This window comes from Trematomus bernacchii, unplaced genomic scaffold (assembly GCF_902827165.1).
Source record: "Trematomus bernacchii unplaced genomic scaffold, fTreBer1.1, whole genome shotgun sequence".
NCBI lineage: Eukaryota > Metazoa > Chordata > Actinopteri > Perciformes > Nototheniidae > Trematomus > Trematomus bernacchii.
The window spans coordinates 6459533-6485356 of NW_022987689.1; the positions used below are offsets into that span (position 1 = coordinate 6459533).

A 25824-nucleotide genomic window follows, 5' to 3' on the forward strand; every position below is an offset into this window, starting at 1 on the left:
ATAATAGACATCGCTTTTTCCAGCTGACAAACCCGACTTTCTGGTCACTTCTTCCATTTTCCAGCCCTTGGGGAGAGACACGGGAGATTCATGTGATTGGTTGTTGGTCGCGTTGCTCGCGTAAACTCCCCAAGCTTAAGACACGCCCACCGCCAAGCGGCAACGCACGCCGCCGTGTGTAGGCTGCGTTACGGTTAGGAGCCGCCGGCTCCTCTGAGTCCCCACGAGTCTGCAGGAAGTTTCACTGATCCGTGTCCCCTCCTCTGAGCCAAACGATAACTTCTGGCAGGCAGCTATCCTGTATACTTGCTAAAGGGTAGGCAGATGGACTGGGGTACGTTGTAATGTGATTTTACATGTTATAAAGAGAGTAGCGAGTGACGCAATTTATAGTTTTAATTTGTACGTCACACCAAGTGTGGGACTCAAGGACTCGGGTTAATGGAGAGGGGAGACTCGTCACGACCAGCTCATTTCTAGGATCCGGGTTAATGATCCGGATGAATCAGGACTTGCCCATCTCTACCTCGTTCCTGACGTCAGAGAAATTTCAAATCTGTATCAGTCTGTATCAGATCCGTTGCAGCCCCGTTTTTAGAGATTTGGGTATGGAGGAAAAGAGAGAGGGTTGTGTTTTCTGACACTTGGTGAGTTCCCTGACACACCGGGGACACATATTCATGTGTAAAAGATGTACAAAAGTGCATTTTGCATGATAGGTCCCCTTTAAGTTTAGTAAATCCATTTTTGACCATGATAAAGAAAAACTCCTTGTATTTCAATTTTGGTTTTTGAATTTTAAAACGAAAATTAAATATCCAGTCGTTTTTTGTTTTTGAATATCCATTTGTGAAAAGAAAATCCAATGACCAAAACATACACTCACCATGAAGCCTCATGAGATGAACCCTTTTGCGAACCAATTGGCTGGAAAGCTTCAAAGCTTCATAAGGCTTCATCTCGCCATCAACAGTACGAGCAGTCTATCGACCTGATGTACACTAATTACTATGTTGCTAGTGGGGAACTCATTTTTCCGAGTATTCTTATCTACATGAACGCAGCATGCATTTGTCCCTAGCCGCACACTGTAGCTGGTGCTCCACCGAGCTGCAGTCGTTGTAAAGAGGTTGCCCCTGCGCTGAAAACAGACTAAAAATAAACATCAGCTGGTACTGGTAAGTTTATTCGCTCAATCGTAACTACATGGTAAAGTTTTTGTCGCCTTGTCATAATCGACACTGATGTTGTAAGTAAGACATACGGCGATGTAAGCTAATTGTTATAAAGTGACAGCTAGCAGCTAGCTAACTGTAAGCTACAAATATTCCCCTGCCGAAGTGACCAGAGGTGGGCACAGCTGAACCAGCAGAGGGGACACGCTGCTAGGTTACAGCTAGCATGCTATGGGGGCTTACTGCTCTGATTCATGGCCAACTTGTATATTAACATTTTGGAAGTTATAACTTGTTGCTTGCTAAGTAGCTAGTGGGCGGTGCTGTTATATCTGACTGGATGCAGTCTGATGTGTTGTGGCAGGTTTAGGTTCACAGACAGTGCCAGTCACACGCTTATGTATGAAGCTGTCCAACTTTCCAATAAGCCTTTTAGCCTTTCTGGAAAGCCCTTTAGCATCATGTGAGAAGTACTGGAAAAGCATACCACGGTGTACAAGTACTATGTTACAATTCATGCATTCAAAAAGATTTCCTAAGTAAAAGTACAAATGTATTAGCATAGGGGTGTCCAGCTTTTTTTAACTGAGGGCCACATTCAGAAACATATACGAAAGGCTGGGCCCCTCACTATAAGTGAGGTATATTGCTAATAGTTATAGGTTAGCAAAATCAATCAAATGCAGGTTAATTGTTCTTGATAATTGAATATGCTTAAAGAATACACAACAGCCATGGGGAGACAATAAGGAGAAATAGGAAGGGTATATTTCTAGCTTGTTATGCAAATAAGTTATTGGGCTTTTTTGATTATCAACTAAGACATTTGTTAGATAATGTTATCAACTTGAATTGACTACATTTAAAAAAAAAAAAATGGGCTTTCTAACACATGAATATTTTGTCATATATTTGTACATATATTTAAGAAGAACATTATAAGTCAAGTGCAAGTTACAGGTGTGGGCCTTATTCCATTATACTTTTAGAATAAACTGAGGGCCAGTTAAAAATGGACGGGCTACAGTTGGCAGCCAGGCTGTAGTTTGGACACCCCTGTATTAGCGTCATAATTTAAAGTAAATGAAAGGTACTTGTTCGACAGAATCCCTTTCAGAGAGACCAATATATAACTGATACTTTAACACATTAGCATTATTGTAATGTGAAAGCTGCTAAAGGTGAACCACATTTCAGTGATGGCTTTGGTCTAACATTAAAGGTCCCATGTCATGGCCATTTCTACTGATCATATTTCCATTGTTGAGGTATACTAGAATAGATTTAAATTGTGAAATTTTCCAAAATCACATTGGTTTCTCATACAGCATCTCTGTATAGTATGTGTATTCACCAGGTATTCACTCTCTGTCCTAAACGGATTGTTGGAGCTCCTGCCCCCCCCCTCCCTGTGAGCCCAGTGTGCTCTGTTTGGTCGGGACCTTGCGAGGCTCGTTGCTGCTCGCCGCTGTTGCGAGCTGCTGCGAGGAGCGGACAGGTTTCCGGGTCGGCGATACAGCGAGAACAAGCGAAACTCATCCTGAGCACACACAAACACTCACAGCCGAAGTAAAAACAATACGTGTGGCTTGATATTGAGTAAGAAAAAGGTTTATAACGCTGTGAGAATGGGTCTGCGGAGAGCATTTCTCCGCGATCCCAACTCGTCTATTACCAGCGTTCAGGGAGCTCTATGCAAGTCAATGGAGACTCCCTGTTAGTTAGCCAAGGGATACTGGTGTGTGAGGTGCTCCGCGGATTGGTCCATTTGGGCCAATCCGGTCATTTGTTGTTGATTTGGGTGTTCACACATCACAGAACCCAGGAAGCAAACAATGGAAAATTAGAAATCTCCAACGAGGCGTTCTGGGGCAGCATAGACAGGTCTTTTCTGTGTTAGAGTTTTACTCGCTACAGGGTGTACTTTGAGGGTTTTTGACTCTGCAGACCGTTTACATGCATAAAAACCTTCATAACACACAAGGGGATGGGTAATAACCGGAAAAGCATGACATGGGCCCTTTAAGCAAGTAAGTGCATAACAAAATATATAATGGTTCTTCAGCCTTTATGAATTATTAATATTTACTAATAGCCAGTTCACATTGTGGTTGCTCCCTATTGCATTTACAGAGCTTATAAAGGAACAGTAGTCTCTGTTTTCTTTCCAGGAGCACCATAAATAGAGAGTTATCATGGGAAACACTAGTGACCGGGTGACTGGAGATCGCCATGGAGCCAAGGCCCAACGCTCCGACAGCAGCGGCAGCCCCAAAGACCAAGAGCACAGCGGCAAGATGGTGGACAGCACCGACGACCCCAACATCTTCAACACCCACGGGCCAGAGACCAAGGTACTGCTGTACTCTCGAGGAATACCTTTCAGATTTCTGTGCCATTTTTATATATTAAAGTTGACACATCAATCAATGTTTTTTTAGCCGTTAGGAGAGAAAGAAGCCGATCCCACTGACCAGGTGAAAACGGGTCCTCAGGCTCGACCCACAGTCATCCGCTGGGCTGGGGGGGGAAAGGAGGTCTACATAGCCGGTTCCTTTAATAACTGGGGCACAAAGATACCGCTCAATAAGAGGTAAACATGTTTTCTTGTGGTCTGCAGCTTGCTTTAAATTTGAGTGCATTCTTAGGTCAGAGGAACGACCACATCTGCACTAAAACACTTTCTTTTTTTCTTTTCTCCAAAGCCATAATGACTTCGTAGCCATCCTGGACCTGCCTGAAGGAGAGCACCAGTACAAGTTCTTTGTAGATGGACAGTGGGTTCATGATCCCTCAGAGGTACATCAGTGTCATTTTTATTTTATTGTCATGTCATTAAAAGTTGTTCCCTTAAAGTTACGTTAGATCATGTATTTTCGAAACGTTTTGATTTAAATAATCTTTATATAACAATGGAAACCAATAAATCGAATGCTCTGACAAAAGTCCAGAAATCAACCTGGTATCTGTGGTAGGGGGTCGCATGCATAGTGCATTGTCCTTACCCCATGCTATATCATCTAACAATAGCAATGTTTGTGGTTTGCGTTCATATTGATCATTTTGAGAAGTGATTTTGGGGAGTGGCTTTAGAGGAAGGCCTGAAGGTCAAGCTTTGAGCCCCAAGCTGGCGTATTTCTCACTAGATTTAGCTGTTTTTGGAATTAGTACTGTTAAATCATTTATTACGAAATGGCAACGTTAGACTTGGTTTTTCTGAGAACAACCATACAGCCATCGCTCAAAGGTCTTGTTTAAGTGTAAAATAATAATAATTACAAAAATTCTTAATCATTACCTTCTTGAAACATTTCTCTTTCACAGACGGTTGTAACCAGTCAGCTGGGCACCATCAACAACCTGATCCAGGTGAAGAAGTCTGACTTTGAGGTGTTTGACGCGCTGCATGTCGACTCTCTGGATAGCTCCGACTCAGGTCTGCTTATGTCCTCGATGTACTCGCACTACAGTTAAATCTGGTTAAAAATGAACTATGGACAGTTTAGCCTAGCCTCTGATGCCCTGTCAGCAGAGTTATAATAACTGTGTTTGTTTGCAGATCTGTCCAGCTCCCCTCCAGGTCCTTACGGCCAGGAGCAGTACGTCTTCAGACCGGAGGAGCACTTCAAAGCCCCCCCTATTCTCCCCCCCCACCTCCTCCAAGTCATACTCAACAAGGACACCAATATATCGGTCAGTGCCCTATCTTTCTATACCACTGTAGTCTGCTTACACCTCGATGTGATTTACCTTGTTGTTGTTCGGACCCTCACCCTTATGTTCTCTCTCTCTGCAGTGTGACCCCGCCCTGCTGCCGGAACCCAACCACGTCATGCTCAACCATCTTTACGCTCTCTCCATTAAGGTAGGTTCCCCACAAACAGCTTAACTACTCCTCATATGTGTCCAGATGTTACTGGCACCATATCCAATACACATTTTCCCCAAGAGCATTTTCCATTTCCAAGTCAGGTTCTTAATTATATACGTTTTTGATTCTAATTTAAAAAAAGTGTGGATTAACAAGTTGTGATTGGCTAAAAAAAACTCTTAAGGCGGTTTAAATCCCCCTCACCTCACAAGAAGTTTGTCAGAGTTGCTATAAAACTCTATCGATATGACATTTTATCTCAATTTTCTTTTTCAACATGAATCAATTGCATGACCTATTTAGTTTTTTAGTTTTTTAGTTTTTGCAGATATTTAGCCAGCAAATGTGGAAACAAACCTTCATGTCAAACTGTGTTTCTTTGACAAAGAATCAAAGGATTTGAGCCTTGAAAACGTTGTATACTCCTAAAGCAACCACACGTGTTCAGAATGGTTGTATTAAATATGCTAATCATGCAAAGTACTGAATAAATACTTGTTTTCATGACCATTTAATGTATTTTTGTATGTATTTTTTAATGCTGAATAGACCAGTTGGCAGTTCCACAAACTGGAGCATCTGATGTTTATTTCACCGCCGGTATTTCTGTGTTTCTGTCTGCAGGACGGAGTAATGGTGCTGAGTGCTACTCACAGATACAAGAAGAAATACGTCACCTCTCTGCTCTACAAGCCTATCTAAACCTGAACTTGATTGCTCCACAGTGCTTTTAGAGAGCAGCATGTCTGTATTCTGCTGTTTATTCCCCGTTTCATCACATTTAGCCAAACCTTGCACTGAAACAGGTTTACAGGTGAGCGAAGGCCAGCAGCTGGGGCTTGGTGTTTAAAAAAAGCTGCACTTCTGTCTACATAGGGCTCTGAACACAGTTAGTGTGTGTGAAGGGCTTCAGAGAGAGGAGGAAACATACACTGGCTTTTACCTGCGACTCTACAGACAGATCAGAGACTGACTAAATCACTGTGTGTATAGAGTGTTTGCTGCACATTGTGAATATATGCATGTCCGTGTTAAACAAGGAGGGAGATCTGTGAAGCATCACTTTCTTTACTGGTGATTTTAATGATTTGATGTGGAGTAACAGTTTGATTTCAAAGTGTTGTGTGATCATATCCTCCTTGAACTGATTTAATGTGTTGAACTACTGACTTGACAGCGTTTATGAAAGGTGCATGCAGTAGAGAATAGGTCAGTGTCTAGGTGCTAAAGCAGACTTTAGATTAGTTCAACATAAAGTGCAATAACGTGCTGCTGTATCCTCTTACATGATAATAAAGAATAGGATGGGGAGGAACCAGTGAACAACATCTTGTTTTGTCAGTTGTAGTTACATGTGCTACATTATATTGACTTTCTCAGCATTTAACCATTATTCAGTGCAATTACAACGTGAATTCAACTATAAACAAGACCAGTTTTGTCAATGTAACGGTCGCTAAAGATGAGTACTTGTCTGTTTCAATGGCCCACTGTCCTGATGGGGAGTGGAGGTCAAAGGTTATGTTCTGCTGTTGCCTTTATCTTGACATGTTGCGAGCACTTTACCATCCTGTGAGCAGGAGTGTTGATATAAGCTTTTAACTATACGCATCAGACAACTCTTTACTTTAATGTAGCTTCTCTGGATTGTACAACCCAATATGTGCTTTTTTCTTTCTTTAGATTTGATGGACGTACAGTGCTTTATATATGTGTGTGCATCTGTATTGAGTTCTGTTCATCATTTATGAATGTATTGGATATGTCTGTTACATGTGTAGTCATACACAGAGCCGTGTACACCTAACTGTTTGAACTTGATGGTTTGCATGTATCGAATGGCTGCACATTTTGAGGATACAACACATCCACTGCACATTCAGAAGCAGTTTGACCGCTTTCAGATGTATTTACAGGGCTAGGAGGTTGGATACTTGCCATACATTTAAAGTTGTACAAAGTTTGCTTGTCTGTGTTTAACAGATAACCATTTAAGATATTTTGAATTGTGGTGGTTTTGAGAGTGTTTTTTGTTAAGTCATGCTGTTTGTCTGCAGTTAAAGTACAGTATCCTAACAGTTGTTACCCTATACAGACTAATAAAAGGGGCTTTCATAATCCTGTTGGTGTTCAACTAGATGCTCTAAAAGTATTATGCGAATGTTCAGCCTAGCCATGAAGAGTTTTTAAGACTTACAGACACGATAAGGGAGTGTGGACAAGTGCCGTGGACGAGGCGTTTAATCCAAAACTTGAATTTTACAACCGTTTCATGAATGTTTTTAAAAAGCTTTGCAGAACAAGTGTGATGATTCACTGTACAAGGTTTTACTTGTTTGCAAATAAAGAAAGGACACGCTATAGTTTCTGTCTAGTTAACTCTTTTCTTCTTCTAGTGTAAGAAGCCATATTCTGTATTCTGGGTTAATGAAACAAGATTATTTATGTGTACCATATCAATACTTTAAAATGTATGCTTTTGACCTGATGCCTGTCAGCTTTTGGTTCTGGAGAAATCATTTAGATATTCTTTTTACAAAAGCCAGAATGACAAATTGACATTGTGGGAAAAGTACTTGGTGTGAACGCCCCTATAACCTTGAAATGAAGGCATGCTTACGGTCTCTGTGTATCATTCTGTTGTCTTCCTGCTCAGATACTCTTTAAGGAATAAAGGTCCAAACATTTACCAGGCAGAAGCTAAAGGGGATTTAATATAAAACAAGAACCAAAAGTCAACCACACAAACTTTTTGAAGTGTTTTTTTTATTCATTCTTTCCCCAAATCTGTCATTGCTAATACTTTTTCCAACACGGTTAACTGTCATCAGAGACAGGATCTATACAAGTCCTGTATCGGTGTCCTAGTTCCTTATGCACAAACTCAGAAAAAGCTGCTTTCCAACCACATAAAAATTGCACCAATCAAATAGCATTATATACACACGTAACGCAGAACCAACAAAACATCAAACTGCTGTTTGATTCCCTTCTTAATAACAAATAGCAAAAAGGCTTTGTTTACGCTCCAACAAGGTGCTTTGTGGATCCAACGTTTCACAATCTTTCACTGACTTTTTCTTTTTACAGTAGACAATTCTTCAAAACCTTTCCCTTTAAATTTCAAAAAGGAAATAACAAACTTGTTATCTCTATTAAAATACTTGGCATCTTCAGTCTTTTTCCTAAGACTCGAGCGCAAACAAAACCTAATTTGGCAGATCTCAGGTAGACGAGCACTAGTTCATTTCGACCGCTGAGAGCAGATTGCAGCTCTCAGGCTAAATATAAAGGCAAGCGAAGCAACATTATCAGAGCTTTGTTATAGGTGATGATTGTGATCAGTGACTTAGATATCATGAAGGCATAGTTTGTGGTTTCTAATCAGACACAGCCTATGTGACTAATTGATACAAATTGACACAATGCATATAAATCAAACAACGCAGCAAACATACTCGTAATACCATGATGTTTAACATCAAAATAATATAAAGCTATTGCACAGCTACCCAGAAAATCAACTTTGCAAAAAGCAAATGTTGGATGTTTTTTAACACACACACACACTCACACAGGAACCCACATGCGCGCACACACACACACATACACACACACACACATAAGTTTAAACAGAACCAGCAGGTAATATACAGCATAAAATGGCAAATGTACAGCAAGAACACATCAAACTTAATTTGAACTGTTATGAGTGAGTGAATCAAAGAACAATTGTCCTACCAGTAGCCTGCCAAAGTTTGCATCATCTATAAGAACTTGATAACCTATATTGCCATTGCCATGGGAATGCTGAGACGGCCTGAACCAAGAGAAATAAAATAAAGACAATAGCATATGGCCACGTGGGAAAAATCCACTCTGTTGAGTTTTGGTCCAAAAAAGGAGCTAATTTCCGTCACACAATTCGAAATACACTAAGCAATCTGTCTAACGGTTACCGTCTCTGTGGTTCGGGAGGCTCTCTGAAAAGAAGACACCTCGGTATCCCTGCGGTCTGATCAGACCTGGGTTTGTCATTCGCATGGATAAGGCAAGTCAAAGTACTGTAAGTTAGAAGTTTAAACTTTGGCAAGTATTGGCAATCCCCTGTTCCATAGCTTAGGTGTTTACAATCTCTGTCATGCATCAACACTCTGGTAAATAGTACAATCGTAACACTACGCGTGTCCTAACGTTATATAGAGTGTGACTAATAATCCAGTGTCAAGCTAAATATTAAATAATAACTCGGTGCAGCATGATCATTCATGAAACATCATTATTGCACATGCTCGTATGAGAACTCCTACTGAGGAGCTTGAATACGCGTGTTTAGCCCGGTTCCATTTCAGCACTTTAACCTCTGTTGTTAATTTGTTTTCAATCCTACATTTTGCTTAGGAAATCACAACCAACCAGATCGATCTACTCCCATGTTTTTGAAGTATTCCGTTTTTCAAATGTAGGTACATGCCAAAACGTACCATTAGAACCCTAAAATAGCTTGTGACTCAAATGGAACCTTTTTCTGGCTTTTGTTCTGCTATTCATAACCCTTAGCATTCAGAAGCTTCCACAAATACCAGTACAGCTAGTACACAACTTTTTTCGCATCGATCGCCTACCTCCTCTACATTCCTCCACTGTGTGTAGTGATACATCGTGGATGTCATTGTTCTTTGCATTGCATTTGCAAAAAAAAAAAAAAGTCCTTGTTCTTAAAAGCGCCACGAGAAGTACACTTGCATTTCTGTGGCAGTCGAAGTTGAGGAAGTGTTGTCTTTGAGTGAGCCGTTTTAGATCACACATACAGATATAAATGTGTGTGTACATGTGTACAGAATTCCTCTCTCAAGCCACGATTTAACATGCAGGAACATCTTTTCCGTCCACAGGCTGCCTGGCTCTCAAAAGAGGATGCTCTTAGATACAGATCTCAGGGTGTACTATGGAAACTCATGGTTTTAATTGGCAAGTTATGTTATATTTTAAAATGCCTAAATCAGGTTTAATTATCCTGAAAGTTTCTGTAATACAATCCATGAAACCAAAAATCAGTTTAAGAACAGACACCTGTTCTGAGATCAGTTTCTAGGAGCATCTTCAACCAGCTCCATCAGTTGGACGCACGTCACTAAACCACCAGAGGCACATTTCAAACACCTTCTTCTGTCACACACATGACGAGGCAAACTGCCAACTGTGTCACTCAAAGACAATCACACATGGAGGGGGAAGGGGAAGAGTGTCAGAAAATTGGGGGTTTAGGAAGTTTGGTAAGGCTCAAGGTGCAGATTATACTGCGCACGTATTGCCTGGAGGAGGGAGGAAGCACTCTCATGGCGGGACGGAGGCTTGGTGGGACAAAAAGGCTGGTGTCGGGGGGCTGTAAAGAGGCTGGGGGGTGTTATATCTTGGCTATAAGAGGTTAGAGGTAAGAGGTGGTAGCGTTGAGGCTGGTTCTTTAAAAGTCTAAAGCAGGCATTGGCTGCTGCGCTTCCTCGCTGCTGGACGTTGATTGGCTGCAGCTCCGGAAGCACTGCTGATTTTCAGGAAACTGCGATGAGCAGGCCGCTCTCTGGCAGAACCTCCTGGGCCCTCATCTGGGTTTATGGACAGAAAGAGAGAGGGAAATCAGGATGCAAGTTATTATTCAACATTCCTGTTACAGGAAAACTGTGTGCGAGGTGAAATGTTAAAGAAATAGTTTAGCTCATACACCAATTTTGCCAAGAGTTGTATCAGAAAATACCACACTGTAAACCAATATGAAGCTAGAGCCAGGAGACCACTTATTAGCTGGACAATTCCTTGATCACTGATCTATGCAATTAAGTGTTAATTAGTAAGCTTTATGGGTACAGGTATCTTCGGACGGTGTGGGCTAACTGTTTCCAGACTTTATGCTAAGCTAGGCTAATCGTGTCCTGGCGGTAGTTTCATGTTTTACCTATAAAACATGATAGTGGAATCAATTGTCTCAACTACCTCTCATGAAAAAGAGATAATACATATATTTATTAATATGTTAAATGATTCCTTTTAAATCAAAGTAACATCACAGCAAGAACTAGTTTACTGCTAATGTTTTTGTTATGTTAATGTTCATCGTAAAAAGAAATCCCAAAAAACAATCACTTGCAGATGAGAGGCTGAGAATTAGGTATTAGAGAAAAAATAAACACACACACACATGCGCGCGCGCACACACACACACACACACACACACACACACACACACACACACACACACACACACACACACACACACACACACACACACACACACACACACACACACACACACACACACACACACACACACACACACCACACACACACACACACACACACACTGCTCAGTGCTCTGTGCTGTTTGGGTGTTCATGATACCGATCATATTCAAGGGTAGCAGTGAAACCTTGTTTTTGAAGCGGTCACATACATGTTGTTGTGCATTCATCCTGTAGCAAGGCTGTGACATCACACACACACGGGATGGAAACTATGCAGCGTGCAGCTATTCCAGGGATAACTGTCGGGTTAGAAGCTATGAATAGACTCAACTTTAATACAGGGGCATGTCGAAGTAAACAATACTTTAGTGCAGTGTTATCTGAGTGGAGGGGTGTGTGCAATTTGGTGTCAGTGTTGTGGGAACAACTCAGGGCCTCTTAATGCAAAATACAGCTATTACAACAGCTGAGTCGTTGTGGTGGGATTTTAAGATCAGGTGAATACACACCGCGGTAAAATAAAGCGCTTCGTGGAGCCATGTGTTTTTTCTACTCAGGATAGCCTCTCATGTTTAATCATCCCTAATAAACATTATTAAAGCTGAAATGTCATGTCATGAAATGTCATAAACAGTGAGTTACAGGATGCAGTTGGCTGTGACGAGATGGCAAGGCAGTGATTTCAGCATGGTGAGAGAAAGCAAAACCACACGGAGGTAAAAGCTGCCCCAGACCACAGACCTTAAGACCTGCAGTTTAAACAATAGGCCTCAAACTACTAAAGTCATACTGCATCTGGGACAACATGTACCTGTTTGCAAGATCACAAGATGTCAAACATTTACCAGCGTAAGGAGAGGAAGAGGAGGAGCTTAGAGAGGAAAGTCTCAGCTCATTCTTCTGGGGGGTTTCAAAGAGGAGAGACAAACGCAGGACGAAGGAACAAGTGAGGCAGAAAGCCGAAAGTGATGAATTCACATCAAAAAGACACCAGGGACATCACAAAGTACTTATACACATAATAATACTGTGGAGAATGCACAGAATGATGATATACTGGATATGAAGGTGATTTTGCTTACCTCTAAATTTGTTCTGGCTTTCTTCAGCACATCACGAGTCCTTGACACTGCAAAAACAACAAGGAAAATAGGTTTTTATATATTGTATTTATAAAAATGACAGGCAGACAGATGATACCTCCACATAAACACTGTATGTTCTGCATGTGTTAAGATAACTCCTTTTAGGTCTTTGAGCATTTGGACCTGGGTTATAAGTACAAATCTTGTCTTTTTAAGTGTAATCTCTAATAGTGTGCATTGCAGATCTGTGAATGATTGTTTATTGTTTCTGTCCAATCCCCAGCCTGGGATTTCTCCTCACTTCCAAGAAAGGACAAGCAGTGTTGTCTCACTTCCTTATTTGGCTTTGTTTAGCACTCGCCCTTCCTACATTTCTCCCCTGCTCTCTCTTTCACACACACAGAAAAACACTTACACTGGTTGACTATGAAGTGCTCCATGTTCTCCTTGGTGCGGCTGGTGCTCCTCAGTCTTTGAATCGTCCCCTTAAGAACCTCTTCCTGCTCCGACACACGCAGCTTCAGGGACAAGATCTCCTCCTGCATACACTGCTCCTACACAACATCACACACACACACACATTCAAAGTGACATTTGGTTAGAAGGTCTGCTTTCTTTTGAAACATGTTTGGGTTTCACTAGGATAGAGGTGTTGATTTTTCTCAACAATTCATTGATCATTAGCACCACATACAGTAGTATTGCCTGTGTGACAAAGAGCTCCACTGAAAAACAATAGACACATCTTGAGCCACACAGGTGCTCCAAGTATCATGTTTACCATAAAAAATAAATAAACACATTCTATGCCTGAGAGTAACTTTTAGAAAGAAAATGTTCTGCTGTTTTAGGAAAGATTTAACCTTGTTTGAAAATCTGGTTATATTTTTGAAACATTTAAAGGGCCCATGTCATGGCCATTTCCACTGATCATAATTCCATTGTTGAGGTCTACTAGAATAGATTTATATTGTGCAATTTTCCAAACTCACATTGGTTTCTCATACAGCATCTCTGTAAACTACGTGTATTCACTGAATTTCACTCTCTGCCTTTAACGGCTTGTTGTAGCTCCAACAGCTCCAGCCCCCACCCTCCCTGTGAGCACAGTGTGCGCTGATTGGTCGGGACGTTGTGAATCGCGCTGAGCTCCGTGGAGGTGTTGTTTCCTTGTTTAGGATACACAGTGAAACATAGCCACACTCATCCTGAGCACACACAAAGTCACAGCCGAAATAAAAACAATAAGTGTGTCTTGATATTGAGTAAGAAAAAGGTTGATAAACGCTGTGAGAATGGGTCTGCAGAGAGAATTTTGATCCCAACTGTCTGTTATCAGCCTGCAGCCAGGGAGGAGAAATCAGCTGAGCTGCCTGCTCCCTGCACACAGATGTGTGTGTGAGGAAGTCCGTGGATTGGTCAATTTGGACCAATCAGCGGGGGCTTAACGTAACGGCTCCGCGGACGTAACGTAACGGCGCCACGGATTGGTTCATTTCGTTCCGGGTACGGCTTGACATCATGCCGTACCCGGAACGAAATGGAAGAATCAAATGGACAATGACGTATCTCCAACGAGGCGTTTTGGGGAGGTATTTTCTGTGTTAGAGTTTTACTCGCTACAGGGTGTACTTTGAGGGTTTGTGACTCTGCACACCGTTTACATGCATAAAAACCTTCATAACACACAAGGGGACGGGTAATAACCGGAAAAGCATGACATGGGCCCTTTAAAGTGATTAAGTTCTTTAGTGGGAACAAATAGGCGTAAGGCTGAGTGCCACAGACATGCTAGGGAAACATGCTAGGGTTATAATAAAATATCATAATGTCTCCTGCACCTTCTTGAGGTTCTGCATGGAGGGGTCAGAGCTTGGCAGCGCTGCTCTCCAGAACATCTTCAGCAGAGACATGGCCTCCTCCAGGATCTGCCTCAGAGTCTTGGTGTTGGACAGCAGACTCTTCACACATCCATAGTCCAGTCCCTGCATACAGAGCTCAGTTAGATATTTACTTTAAACGTGTCATCATTTTTGTAATATAATAAATAAATACATGGCTCTCTCTCACCAGCTCACTGCTCTGTTTCCGGTCGCCCTCCAGCAGCGGGGGGCCGAGGCAGGCCTGCAGGGTGGTCTCCATGCGCTGGACGAGGCTCCGGCCCTCTAGCACTTGCTGCTGCAGAGCGCCAAAGTCATCCACATGGCCGATGGCGTGGCGCCCATTGCGGTTTGCAAACGATCCATCAGGGGCGTCGCCCTCCAGCTCAGAGTGAGGGTCGAGAGGTTCTGCTGGAGGCAAAAAGAGCATGAATGTATATGGGGAAATAACTCTGAATGATTGTATTGCAGAAGAGAGTGATTAAAACATATTCTGTTAGGCAAACTACTGAAAAACAAGGAGTGATAACTGTTACAGAGCAACACAGTATCTTCACAGTCATTTAGATTAAGTCACAGACATGCAGTGCGGTTAAAGTCACACCATTGGCGGTGCTGTGGCTGTCATCCAGGTCTGAGTAGGGGGGACCGGGGGACCCGCAGTTAAACAGACCAATGTCCCTGACTGGAGGAGAAGGAGCAGGGTCTGTGGAGATCACAGAAACACACACCAGGCTTGGACACACAGCAAACCACACCACGATGAGCCGTACAAACATTATGTTGTTATTAAGTGTTATAGAAAGAAGAATGTCTCACCGTGCAGTAGCTGTCGCCTGTAGAAGTTATCTCTCTGCGGGCTGGCAGTGAGGGCGGAGAGGGAGGGGGTCCGAGGGGAGCCCATACCCAGCTTCTGCTCCAGCTGCTTGTGGAGCTCCAGCTGTTTGAGGGCACTGTTCTCCTGGACGCTGTTCTGCAGCTGAGCTCTCAGACTCCTCACCTCCCCCAGCAGCTCGCCCAGCTCCACCGGCAGACCTGGCAGCTCACACAGGAAGCCTGGAGACGAAACACACCGTCACTGAGCGGAGAGTGGGAATAATTCTGCTACAGTGCAGAATTCAAGGGTTTTATTCTAGCACAATATTACAGTAATATTGGGTGGATATTAAAAGCTAAATGTAGGCATTACTTTGGATTTTAACATGTTTAAAAGGTTCAATCATAGGAAGAATTTAAGCAACTTAGGTTTATTTTTTGCCAATTCATACCAGTGTCCCATAATGCCATTCTTAATACAATCACCAGATGGAGCCAAAGTATTACATTTAAAAAGGGGTGTGTATTAAGCATAGCTAGTGTAAAAAGAGCAGACTGACCTTTCTTGGCTTTTGTGCTGGAACACACTTGATCGTACACTTGTAGTTCGTTCTGCAGGGAGTGTATGAGCTCTCTGCTCTCACAGAGCTGCTGCTGCAGGAGAGACACCTCATGCTGGAGCCTGAGGAAACATCACAGCGCATTTCAGTCAAAGAGTAGATATTTATACCCACATACATACGCAGTTTTCTCTACTAATCAGTCACTGTTTGATTCAGCACCAACCTGTTGGTTTTCTCCTGGCTGGCCAGCCGCTCCTGCCTCAGGATGTGAATCTGCTGGCCCTGTTCCTGGCTGTGAGCCTGCAGTCGTCTCAGCTCCTCTTTCCACTGCTCCGCCTCCAGCTCTGCTTGTTTCAGGCGAGCGCGAGCTGTAAACACCGCCTCCCGCAGCTGCACCACCTCCTCACATGTGTCTGTGAGAGGAGAGTTTAGTATGGGTTATGGTGTATTCCCAAAGATCATAATGAAATATTTAGCTGGCTTTCAGATGCTACCTGTGGTGGCCTGCAGGCGTGACTGTAAGCCCACATTTTCTTCCTTCAGGACTCGGATCTCATTGGACAGCTGAGTGACTGTGTCCAGTCCCTGAATGTAGATGTTTGTAGGTGTCCCTGGAGAAATAAACAGGGGTTATTTTATGCAATTTATTGCACGAAGAACATGAAGAGTGTTGTAATGAGGGCTACAATACCTCCGTCACGCCCAGTGGAGGCCAGTCTCTCTTCCAGCTGCAGTCGGAGCCTCTCATTGGTCCTGATGGACTCCTCCAGACGCTGACGGAGACACCGCACCTCCCGCAGGTGCTCCTCCATCAAATGTACCCCTAGATACAAACAGCATAAGAGTAATATTGTAATATCTTTTCAGAAATTGCACAACACTTTTCTTTTTTAATCTTGCTTTGAATTAATTACATATTACAATCATTTCTGACTTTGTTATACCTGTGTTGTTCTCATTACCTATTTTGCTAATTTTATTATCCTGTAAAGCCCTTTTATATGCATTTTGTGTTATGAAAGCTGCCTTATGAATACATTTTATTATTATGTGACTGCAGTATGGAGTCTCACCTGTATGGCTGCCTCCCTGCAGGTGTCCCGATCCAGAGTACCCTCCGCCCTGCTGACCCCTGTTGTCCATGTCCCACAGAGTCCCTCCTGTCAAAAGACCTGAGTCCGACTTCAGCGAGTGGCTTTCGGGAATGCCACCCAGTGGATACTGTTGAAAGGCATGATGGGAGAGCTGGCTGTAGCTGGAGAGGTCATGCTGGTTGTGGCCACCAGGTGAGAGGCTGAACAGAGGCTTGTCATGGGGGACTGCAAAGCCTGGAAACACCCACACAGAAGGGAAAGTATGTGACACATGATGTAAGAAGGAAAGGGAAATGATCGTAGATATTATGATCTTAATTTAAGCTTTCTACACATGGCACACCACTCCCGGCCCTCACCCCTGTTCCTCTCCATCATCTGTCTGTACAGCGTGTCCAGCTCTGGGCGGACAGCGAGCACAGACAGGGCCCTGGGCCGGGGGGCAGAATAAACCTCTCTGCCCCAGGCGTCAGGGCCACAGGGGCCAGACAAGGAGGAGGAGACGGGATCACTGAAAAGGGCTGGAGGAGGATGACAGGAAGTGACACAAACAGAAAATGAAGGATGAGGAAAAAGGAAAAATGTTGGGGTACTTTGCTTTTCATAGCCATTTGTAACTCTTGTACCTCTGGAGGAGTGACTGGTCAAACCCACAGGGGCTGAGCAAAGCATGTTGGGACAGCTGCTGGAGGTCTTGAGGAAGCCATGAGGAGGAATGGAGGATGGAGGGACTAAAGGAGGGGAATGGAAAGAGGGAGTGAAAGTGGATAGAAGAGGTATTTCTCAAACATGGAGAGGAGGAACAGGGGAATGAACTTTACCGTCTCGTTCTGATCCGTGTCCCGGCAGCCCCTCCTGGTATTCTAAATCGGAGCACATTTCCAGGTCTTCGTTGGTTCTGTACTCATCGGACACTAAGGACGTCCTGTCTGATTGGTCGGTGGTCTCAGAGAGGGCGTGGCAGCTGGACGGGGTCTCTGGACGCTGCTGCAGCTTGGTGTGGAGGGACTCGATGATTTTATCTTTCTGCTGAAGCTCTTTACTCAGCCTGCACATGCACACAAGACAATCAACCATTTATTCATGGAATACTCAGCAGTTGTTAACAAAGAGGGAGGAAAGGAAAACTGGCTTCCATTTTTTTTGGTGAAACCAATATAGTATCAATTTTTTGTTGCAACGAATGAATCCAAGTCTTTTTTAATATATTTGCCCTTTTTATTTCATGAATCTTTTTGATGATTTCAAGTCAACCATCTGCTGTATGTAGACAGATATTCCTAAAGTTAATGCACCTATGTGAAGTCATTTCCCTTACTTTTTGAGTTGCCGAAGCATGAGCTCCCTGTTTCTCTCCAACACCATCCTAACACAAGCCGTCTCTCTTGCTTGGCTTCGAGCGGTAGAAAAAGACCACAAAGAGTCCCTGTATATGGAGCTGTTCTTAGAAATTATAGATTTCCAGAGAGGAGCCATCACACCATCAGTCCAGTCCAGTAAGAAAGTTCCTGATGCACTACAGACTCTTCGTCTTCTGATTTGAGTAAAAATATCAGTATTCGAAAGGGGATTTTTTAACCAAAACTCCAAAGAAAGTAGTTATAATGAAGTCAAAATAACATAAATCCATGTATAAGAGACTCCAACGGAAACCATCTTTCACAAGTACTAGGACTGAATGAAGAAAAGGGACACACACAGCCACACAGTCCTGCTGAGCCTCTTAAGCTGCTGCTGGGACACCTGTACTGTAAGTCCATTCAACTAAAGCAACTTAAGGGTGAAGGCTCCATGCTGTGGCCTGTATGTGGATTAACAGCACCCTTCTGTCTCCTCTCCACCATAAGGAGCCATGTGGTGTGCCGCAGCGTGTCACATGACAAGGTAAACTAATCACTAGGACAGAGTAAGTGCTCCACAAAGAAGGCTAATAACTTCTCGGGAGGTCCACAGATCACAACGCTGCAGGCGCTTCTGTAGGCCATTATTTTGCTAGTTGCAAAGGTTTAGTGATTAAAATGTGTCTGTTCTGAATGCTGACTCACCGTAGTGCAAGCAACTCATGGCCTGCCTTGTCATCATGGCTCTCTGCACGTTCACCTATGGAAATACAACAGGAGAGAGGAAATGGTGAGAGGAAATGTTGCACAATTTGTGCACAAGAATGAGAAATTATAAAACATTTCTATTCTGATTTGGAAAGATGTTTCTTACGTCCAATGATCTTGGCGACCACTCTTTGTGCCAGGGCAGAGTTTTGTGCCAGCTGCTCCCTGAAGCTCTGACCCATGTAGTAATCTATATCATTCGCCCGCAGCAGCTCCTCGAAGGCCTGTGCGATGTTGAGAATTTGAGCAAGTTTAAGGATAAAGCCAAAAATGTAACACATATTATTTCCGCATTTTGGTAATATGCAGTTACATGTAGTTTAATGATTGATTGAGTTCATGCAGAAGAGTTTTCAGCACCTTGGTGGTGTCACCCAGGTGTTGGGTGAGGATATGGCAGACTCCTTGCCCCTCTCTCATCCTCTGCCTCAGATGGGACAGCTCCCGAGCTTGTGCCTGGATCAGAGTGTTGTACTTCCTGTAAAGGGAGCATAATAACCACAGTATTAATAGAGGGCTGTAGGTAGGATGACTTTTTATACTTATGTGCAGCTATTAAATGGTTTTAGATCAAATAAAAAGGCCTTTACGGTACACAGGGTCTAACAGCTACTTCTATCTTTTATCATGGCCTCTCTGTCTCTGTCCCCTCACCCAGGCCAGGTGGCACATTTCCCCTCCTCTGCTTGGCCTTTGCCCTCCAGTCTGGAGCTTTTAAGCTGCGACTCCAGTGAAGCAACTCGTGCCATCAGTTCCTGCAGCTCCCTGCTGGGCTTGGACCCCGAGCGGACCCCTTGGGTGTCTGACATCCAGCCTTCATCCTCTTCTGCACCGCTGGGGGCCGGTGACGTCTCAAAGGCCCAGTTTACCTAGAAGGTGAGGATAAAATTAGCATCTTTGTTAGACTTAAAGCTCAGCTATGATGCTATTATGCACGCAGGCAAACAGTGAGGTCTGCTCTGCTCAGATACAGCTAAAAGCTGCCGTGATTAAACGCCATCATGTTCCAAACCACATCAAGGATTATTTCTGAAACAGTATGGAGCTCAAATGCTTTTTCTCTTGCGGGTTTACCACAAGGTGAGTTCCTTTTTTTATTTCCTGCTTTTTTACACATGCTCTCTCCAGTACAGGTTAGCTCTGAGTGTTAGCGATGCTTGCTAATGTAAACAAAGACTATATTACTTCCAAAACACGTCACGCAATGTTTCCGATAGCGACGTTTCTGATAGGGCCGTGGGCGTAAAGCCAGCCCACTTTTCCGATATTACGTCATATCGGCAGCAAATCTGGATCAGCTCCGTTGACCCCCGATTTTTGAGATTTGGGTACGGAGAGAGGGTTTTGTTTTCTAACACTTTGTGAGTTTCCTGACACACCGGGGACAAATATTTATGTATAAAAGACACAAAAAAGTGCATTTTGCATAAGAGGGGACCTTTAAATACTCCTGAAAGACCATGTAGAGTAGCTTGTTAATGTTATAGTAGCTTGTTATTGTTCCAGTACCTTGCGGGGGGTTCTCTCCAGGCTGGAGGCGTAGTCGCTGGTGGTGGACAGGGAGCGGACACGCAGCTGCAGCCCCCGGATCACCTTGTGGCAGCGGGTCAGCTGAGAGCGGAGATCCTGGACGAGATGCTGCAGAGAGGCGGACTCATCGCCCATTTCATAACCATCTGTGTTACTGCTGCCAGCGTACCAGCTGCCGCCCCCACCCTCGTAGTCCTGCTGATTGGACAGTGATGTGCACATCTCCAGGTCATCAAACTCTGAAGGAGCGAGAGAGAGATGTAGGATTATTGAGTGTATTTGCAGGAGAGAACATGGGGTGTTTATGTTGGAGGGGAATGTGTTTGTCACCTGGGCTGCTGGCGTCTTCTCTCTCTGCTTCGTTCTCACTACGACCACAAGTCTCGTACCCCAGATCCTGGAGGTCCACCTGCACCTGCTTATTGGCCTGCTGGACGGATGTCTCGGCTGCAGAGACAAGGGAAAGAAATAACTTCACTCTCAGAGTTTGATTAAGGTTTTGAGCATTATTTTGTTCTTCCATGTGTCTAATAACACTTCTTCATGAGTGTTCCTGAGAGTGACTCACTGAGCAGATCTCTGTAGTCCTTCAGTTGTTCGGCCTGAGCGTGCACCGTTGCCTCGGACACCATCAGCCTCTCCTGCAACTCTCTGTTTTCCTGGTTGCTCACAGCCAGATTGGAGCTCAGGCGGGACGCTTGTTCACGAAGACCCTCCTCTATATCCTGCCAGAGCACTCCCACCTCACTGCTGTCACCAGGAGGCTCCACTTCCTGCAACAGCAAAGGGTTTAAGCAACTCTGATTTGTAATACACAAAAAGGATATCACAGGTACGTCATTTTAACATGAGAACATACGTTTTATTTGACATGCTTATTATTACAAATAGCAGAATTGACTGAAGGCACAGCGCGATGATCTCACTTATATAAACAATCATGAGACTAAAAGAACAAAACACCCGCACACAGAGCCTGTGAATGGAGACCTGGTGATGAGAGCAGGAGGGCAGGGCCTGGAGGCAACGCTGCTCCAACACAGTTTACTGAAATACTTCTTGAAACCAGCAATGAGATTGCTTTAGTTACAGAGGTGGGGCATAACTTTTGTTAAATCCATCTGGTGTCTGATGTTTTTTACCAAAGTATCGTTTTACATGCAAAATATATTATGAGCTTTAAAACCAGATTAATTTTAAATAACTTAAAATAGAAGTTTCAACCTGGATTATTGACGATTTTATACTCTTTCATACAGCTTTTTCATGCCTTCGTTGATATTTTCTTCTTATTTGAGCCCCTTTTCCATTACCAAGTATAATATTGTTTGACATGTTTCTCTCTTAATAGTAAAATCAGATAAAAATTTTTATTTTTTATTTTTTTACAATGTAAAATACCTCAATAATAAGCATATTCTATGCCTATCATATTCACTTTCTACAGACTTGTGCTTTCTACCTTTATTGGAAAACCCTGAAAATCTTTAACGCCTCAGAGTTAAAATAATCTGAATAAACTTTGCAGCAGCTTTATAAAATATCTGAGATAGATAGTTGCAGTAAATCACTAAAAGTGTGATTCTGTTCTTACCGTCTCAGGCTGGTGTGTTTGATGAGGGGTGGTCAGACAGCGCGGCCTCTTGCAGTCCCTCTTTCCATGGTCGTCACTCAGACTGACACACAGATGACCACGCTTCCCTGCCGGCACCGGAGATGTTTCCTCCTCTTCATCTTCTTCCTCGATATCCCAATCCTCTTCTTCTTCTTCTTCTTCCTCCTCCTCCTCGTCCTCCTCTTCCTGGTTCAGTCCTCGACTGTCTTTCAGAGCTTGCTTCTCTTGCTGTAGACCCTGCAGTGCACTCCTGGCAGATGACGGGAAGAAAGACAAAAGTTGAAAGCAAGATCACTATCACATTTCTTGCTCCATACATGCAATAATGTCGAGTTTCAAGTGATCAGCAAACAAATCCGCACCTCATCTGAGCTACGGAGTTGTATCCATCCCTCTCCAGTTGTGACTTTATTTCTTTAAGCTGGACTTCAAGTGTGTTCTTTGCTTCCTCAAGCTGCTTCACATCAGACACCAGCGCGCTTGTCACACCCTCAGCTCCACAAACCTTAACACACGTCATAAGAAATATATTAAATTATTTATGTGCAACTGTTTAAGTAATCAACGGCTTTCTCCAAGGTTTAAATAAGTAAGAGATCCAAAAATATCGGGTTACAAACATCGATCTAAAGGGATTTAATATTCAAATGTTCATAAAAGTATCTTACCTGAATGGAGGCCAAACTTCTGGCTGTCACTTTTTCATCATCCTCTATGCTGTCAGTGAACTCGTCACTGCTGCCTTCTTCATCATCTCCCTCCTCCTCTTCCTCTGTGCTGAGCTCTGGAAAACACAACAACCATATAAGCACAAAATCCACCTTTATTACCCCCTTTGTTTATCTCTTAATCCTCTGTTCCACTTATGTTCCTCCCTCTCCTGCATCCACTGTTTACCCCATTATTTCTCTTTGTACGCTGAATCCCTTGTTTGGAAGTCATGGGACTAAAGGGAAATGTTTTGTCATACGTTGCCTGCCACCCAAAAACACACTGGAGGCAGAGCAACCCGGGAGGGGAGTGTGTATGTGTTCAGAAACTATGTAAATGGATATATATATATACTATATAATATTATAAATTCACACACGTTTTGTGGTGATTTTGGGCTTAATACTGAGTATGTATGATGCATGTTTACTGTTGTGTGTTAAAGTAAGTATACATGAACAGGAGGTATCAGTGGAAAGTGACTGACAGGGACTTTAAAGGAATATTGTATAACATAATAGGCCCTAATGACACACACACACACACACACACACACACACACACACACACACACACACACACACACACACACACACACACACACACACACACACACACACACACACACACACACACACACACACAGTATCAGTCGAATTGTGTATGGGTGTGTAAGTTAAGTTGCTTGGTGCATTTTTGGGGGCTTATTGGATTACTAATAAAACACATGTATTAAAATCACATTTATGAAATATCTTTGAGATGGCAAAAGGTTCATGGAGCTACCTGCTGGGTTATTATATATTGTACAACAATAACAATGTGCTCTGTAAGCTTAACGGACTGAATGTGGGGCCCTGTTTACACACTGTGGCTCTACATATTGTCACCACTCTCATACTACACACATATAGGAAAGGACACACTGTGTTTCTTTGTCATTTCAACAAATGTGGATTTCATGCTTTCTTTTCAGAATGTGAGTAAAAGGGCTCACATGAGTTTCCCTTATTTAGTGAATTGGGCATTTTAGTGTTGTGAATATCCAATTGGGCATTACAGCAGGACAGCCATGCACACATGAAAACCATGCCACATCATGCATGAGGACGGACACGAGGGAGAAACACTCAATTGGATTAGAAATGTCTGCTAATTGACATGATAGTTTCATGTTCATACGGAATCTGTTGACAAATTCAGATATTTTGGATAATATTTCAACTCATTTATAACATGTGTTTTCTTATATAAGTAAACTAAATATAGGACAAACTCGGGGGCTGGGTTGCATAGGATTGGTTCGGATAGATAACAAACTGTGGGTTGATCTTTGGGGAAGGAAGGAAGGTATATAAGGGACCAAATAGGGGAATTCAGAGTTGGGATATTATAAACACAAATTCCCAATTAAACACAACAAACAGAAGTGCTTTTGACAAAAAGCCAGCCCACTTTTTTTATTTCTGTTAAATTAAAAATACAAAAAGTCTTTGACAAGGATTCCATCTCTGAGGCTAGATGAGAGACCAGGGCACAAATCCCAGAAAATGAACTCTACCAAATGTAAATATTGAATGGGTAAGTATTATTTCTGGCGTTGACATCTCGCGATGAATAGAGGGCACAGTCCAGACAGTAAAATGACTTGATAATATATTATCTTGCTTTATGGCTGACATAAGTTCAACAAGCAGATAAAAACAACACAAACTAAACTAGCATAATTTAAATTCATCAGCATTTTAACCGTAGCTGACCGTATGTGTCATGCGTAATTAGCAGATTCAAATGTAAAGAGCAGGTAAACTATATGAGAGAAATCTTTTGGGATTACTATTTAATGTTGGGCCTTGTTGAGTATGCACATCCTGTCCACAAACAGATGATATAAAAACCAATGATGGATGGTGAGACGTTTCACTGTAAGGCAGGAGCTTGAGTTTCTCCACAAGACGTAACTTCACTGTGACGGTAAGGCTGGAAGAGTGACACCGGTGAGAGACAGCACACAGAAATGGCAATACAGAACAATCGCACTGCAAAGCAATACGCAGGCTGTTTTTAGAAACAATAAAAAAATATATTCACACCACACAAAATATATTAATAAAAAAACTCTGGGTTGCACGTTGCCACTTCATATCAATGAGGTTAATCTGAACAGGCTTCTGCTACTTAAGTAGTGCCTGTGCTATGTGGATAAAGCTGCCTGAAGACTGAAAGTCAGATATGATTCTTATTCTCACTTGGAGCAGAATTTCCTGATCCTATTCACTTTTCTTTGTAAATCTGACTTTCAGTGTCTCCAGGCAGCTCCAAGTCACTCAGCAGTGCTGTGGTCAGACATCACAGAGCGTTAGTGACAGTGCCCTCTGGACCCTGCCCACCTCCAAAGTCAGGCTGCCTGTTAGCTTCCCGCTCCAGCACCACGGCCATGTTACGGGTCTTGGCCAGGACCTCCTCCAGCTGTCTGCGGAGCGCCTGCACCGAGTCGAGCTCAGTGTGGAGGGCCTGGATCTTCTCAGAGCTGAGGAGAGAAGAAGACTTGCTTTAAAAAAAAAAAAACAGCGACTTACTGTTTTCACAGGAACACTGGGTGCAGCGTCTGTACCTGTCACTCCTGGCGTGAATGTTCGTGAGATTTTGGTACACTCTCTTCTCCGCCCTCAAGGCATCATTCAGCTTGTTGTACTCTGACACAAGCTGCTCCAGCACACACTACATCAGAACGGCAGGCAGGGTGGAGAAGGAAGCAGACACATCATTAAAACATATTATTAAGCCGCATCTTTACACACTGTTTAATCTGTAGAGAATAAGGCAAATTCCTACTTGGTGATCAGTGATGTCCTGGTGAGCCAAAGATGAACGCAGAGCAGAGAGCTCCTCCTGCAGGGAGAGGGCACAAGTGAGTTAAAAAAGAGGGGGGAAATATAATTTTTATGCATCACCACAGGTTCCACATACTGTATATACCTGAGCCTCCTTCTCCTTCTTGACTACCAGCTGCAACTCCTCCTGTAAAGCCGTCACCTCGTCCTCCCTGTCTGTGAAAGATGGCTGCATGGACTCCTCCTGGCTCTGCATCAGCTCCTGAGGAATAAAGCATACTGTTCAGATCAAATGAACAGGAGAGA

At 43.1% G+C, this 25824-nt stretch overlaps 2 protein-coding genes across 5 annotated transcripts in view; one reads left to right on the forward strand and one right to left on the reverse strand.

Annotated features, from left to right (window-relative positions):
• The first annotated feature begins 1081 nt into the window (after window positions 1–1081).
• prkab2 (protein kinase, AMP-activated, beta 2 non-catalytic subunit) lies at window positions 1082–7409 on the forward strand. The gene is made up of 8 exons (XM_034138134.1): window positions 1082–1178; window positions 3347–3529; window positions 3617–3768; window positions 3881–3974; window positions 4500–4611; window positions 4735–4868; window positions 4972–5040; window positions 5671–7409. The coding sequence occupies exons 2-8, from the start codon at window positions 3371–3373 to the stop codon at window positions 5746–5748; spliced, it is 798 nt and encodes a 265-aa protein (XP_033994025.1). The 5' UTR covers window positions 1082–1178; window positions 3347–3370; the 3' UTR covers window positions 5749–7409.
• Window positions 7410–7792: 383 nt separating this feature from the next.
• wu:fj49a02 (myomegalin) overlaps window positions 7793–25824 on the reverse strand; it is a 51039-nt gene continuing 33007 nt past the window's right edge. For 3 of the 4 annotated variants that reach the window (XM_034137530.1, XM_034137528.1, XM_034137531.1), the window contains 30 exons: window positions 25664–25780; window positions 25520–25576; window positions 25299–25405; window positions 25075–25214; window positions 22642–22757; window positions 22336–22478; window positions 21953–22223; window positions 20927–21131; window positions 20689–20805; window positions 20338–20597; window positions 19483–19697; window positions 19189–19306; window positions 18935–19052; window positions 18766–18820; window positions 17542–17768; window positions 17347–17451; window positions 17080–17241; window positions 16700–16954; window positions 16318–16449; window positions 16121–16237; window positions 15850–16039; window positions 15624–15745; window positions 15067–15303; window positions 14852–14953; window positions 14438–14658; window positions 14209–14352; window positions 12783–12921; window positions 12365–12411; window positions 12128–12182; window positions 7793–10649 (listed from right to left, as the gene is read on the reverse strand). In XM_034137530.1, the coding sequence (XP_033993421.1) occupies window positions 10519–10649; window positions 12128–12182; window positions 12365–12411; window positions 12783–12921; window positions 14209–14352; window positions 14438–14658; window positions 14852–14953; window positions 15067–15303; window positions 15624–15745; window positions 15850–16039; window positions 16121–16237; window positions 16318–16449; window positions 16700–16954; window positions 17080–17241; window positions 17347–17451; window positions 17542–17768; window positions 18766–18820; window positions 18935–19052; window positions 19189–19306; window positions 19483–19697; window positions 20338–20597; window positions 20689–20805; window positions 20927–21131; window positions 21953–22223; window positions 22336–22478; window positions 22642–22757; window positions 25075–25214; window positions 25299–25405; window positions 25520–25576; window positions 25664–25780 (4425 nt within the window). In that variant the 3' untranslated portion in view covers window positions 7793–10518. The remainder of the gene's footprint in view (window positions 10650–12127; window positions 12183–12364; window positions 12412–12782; window positions 12922–14208; window positions 14353–14437; window positions 14659–14851; window positions 14954–15066; window positions 15304–15623; window positions 15746–15849; window positions 16040–16120; window positions 16238–16317; window positions 16450–16699; window positions 16955–17079; window positions 17242–17346; window positions 17452–17541; window positions 17769–18765; window positions 18821–18934; window positions 19053–19188; window positions 19307–19482; window positions 19698–20337; window positions 20598–20688; window positions 20806–20926; window positions 21132–21952; window positions 22224–22335; window positions 22479–22641; window positions 22758–25074; window positions 25215–25298; window positions 25406–25519; window positions 25577–25663; window positions 25781–25824) is intronic. The other variant, XM_034137529.1, reaches the window with a different exon arrangement.

What these genes read in the sequence shown, in the direction of transcription:
- prkab2 (XM_034138134.1), top strand. Translation starts at nt 3,371, where the DNA reads ATGGGAAACACTAGTGACCGGGTGACTGGAGATCGCCATGGAGCCAAG. An exon ending in AAGATACCGCTCAATAAGAG is followed by an intron (nt 3,769 to 3,880) that starts GTAAACATGTTT and finishes TTTTCTCCAAAG; the next exon opens with CCATAATGACTTCGTAGCCA. An exon ending in TTTACGCTCTCTCCATTAAG is followed by an intron (nt 5,041 to 5,670) that starts GTAGGTTCCCCA and finishes TTCTGTCTGCAG; the next exon opens with GACGGAGTAATGGTGCTGAG.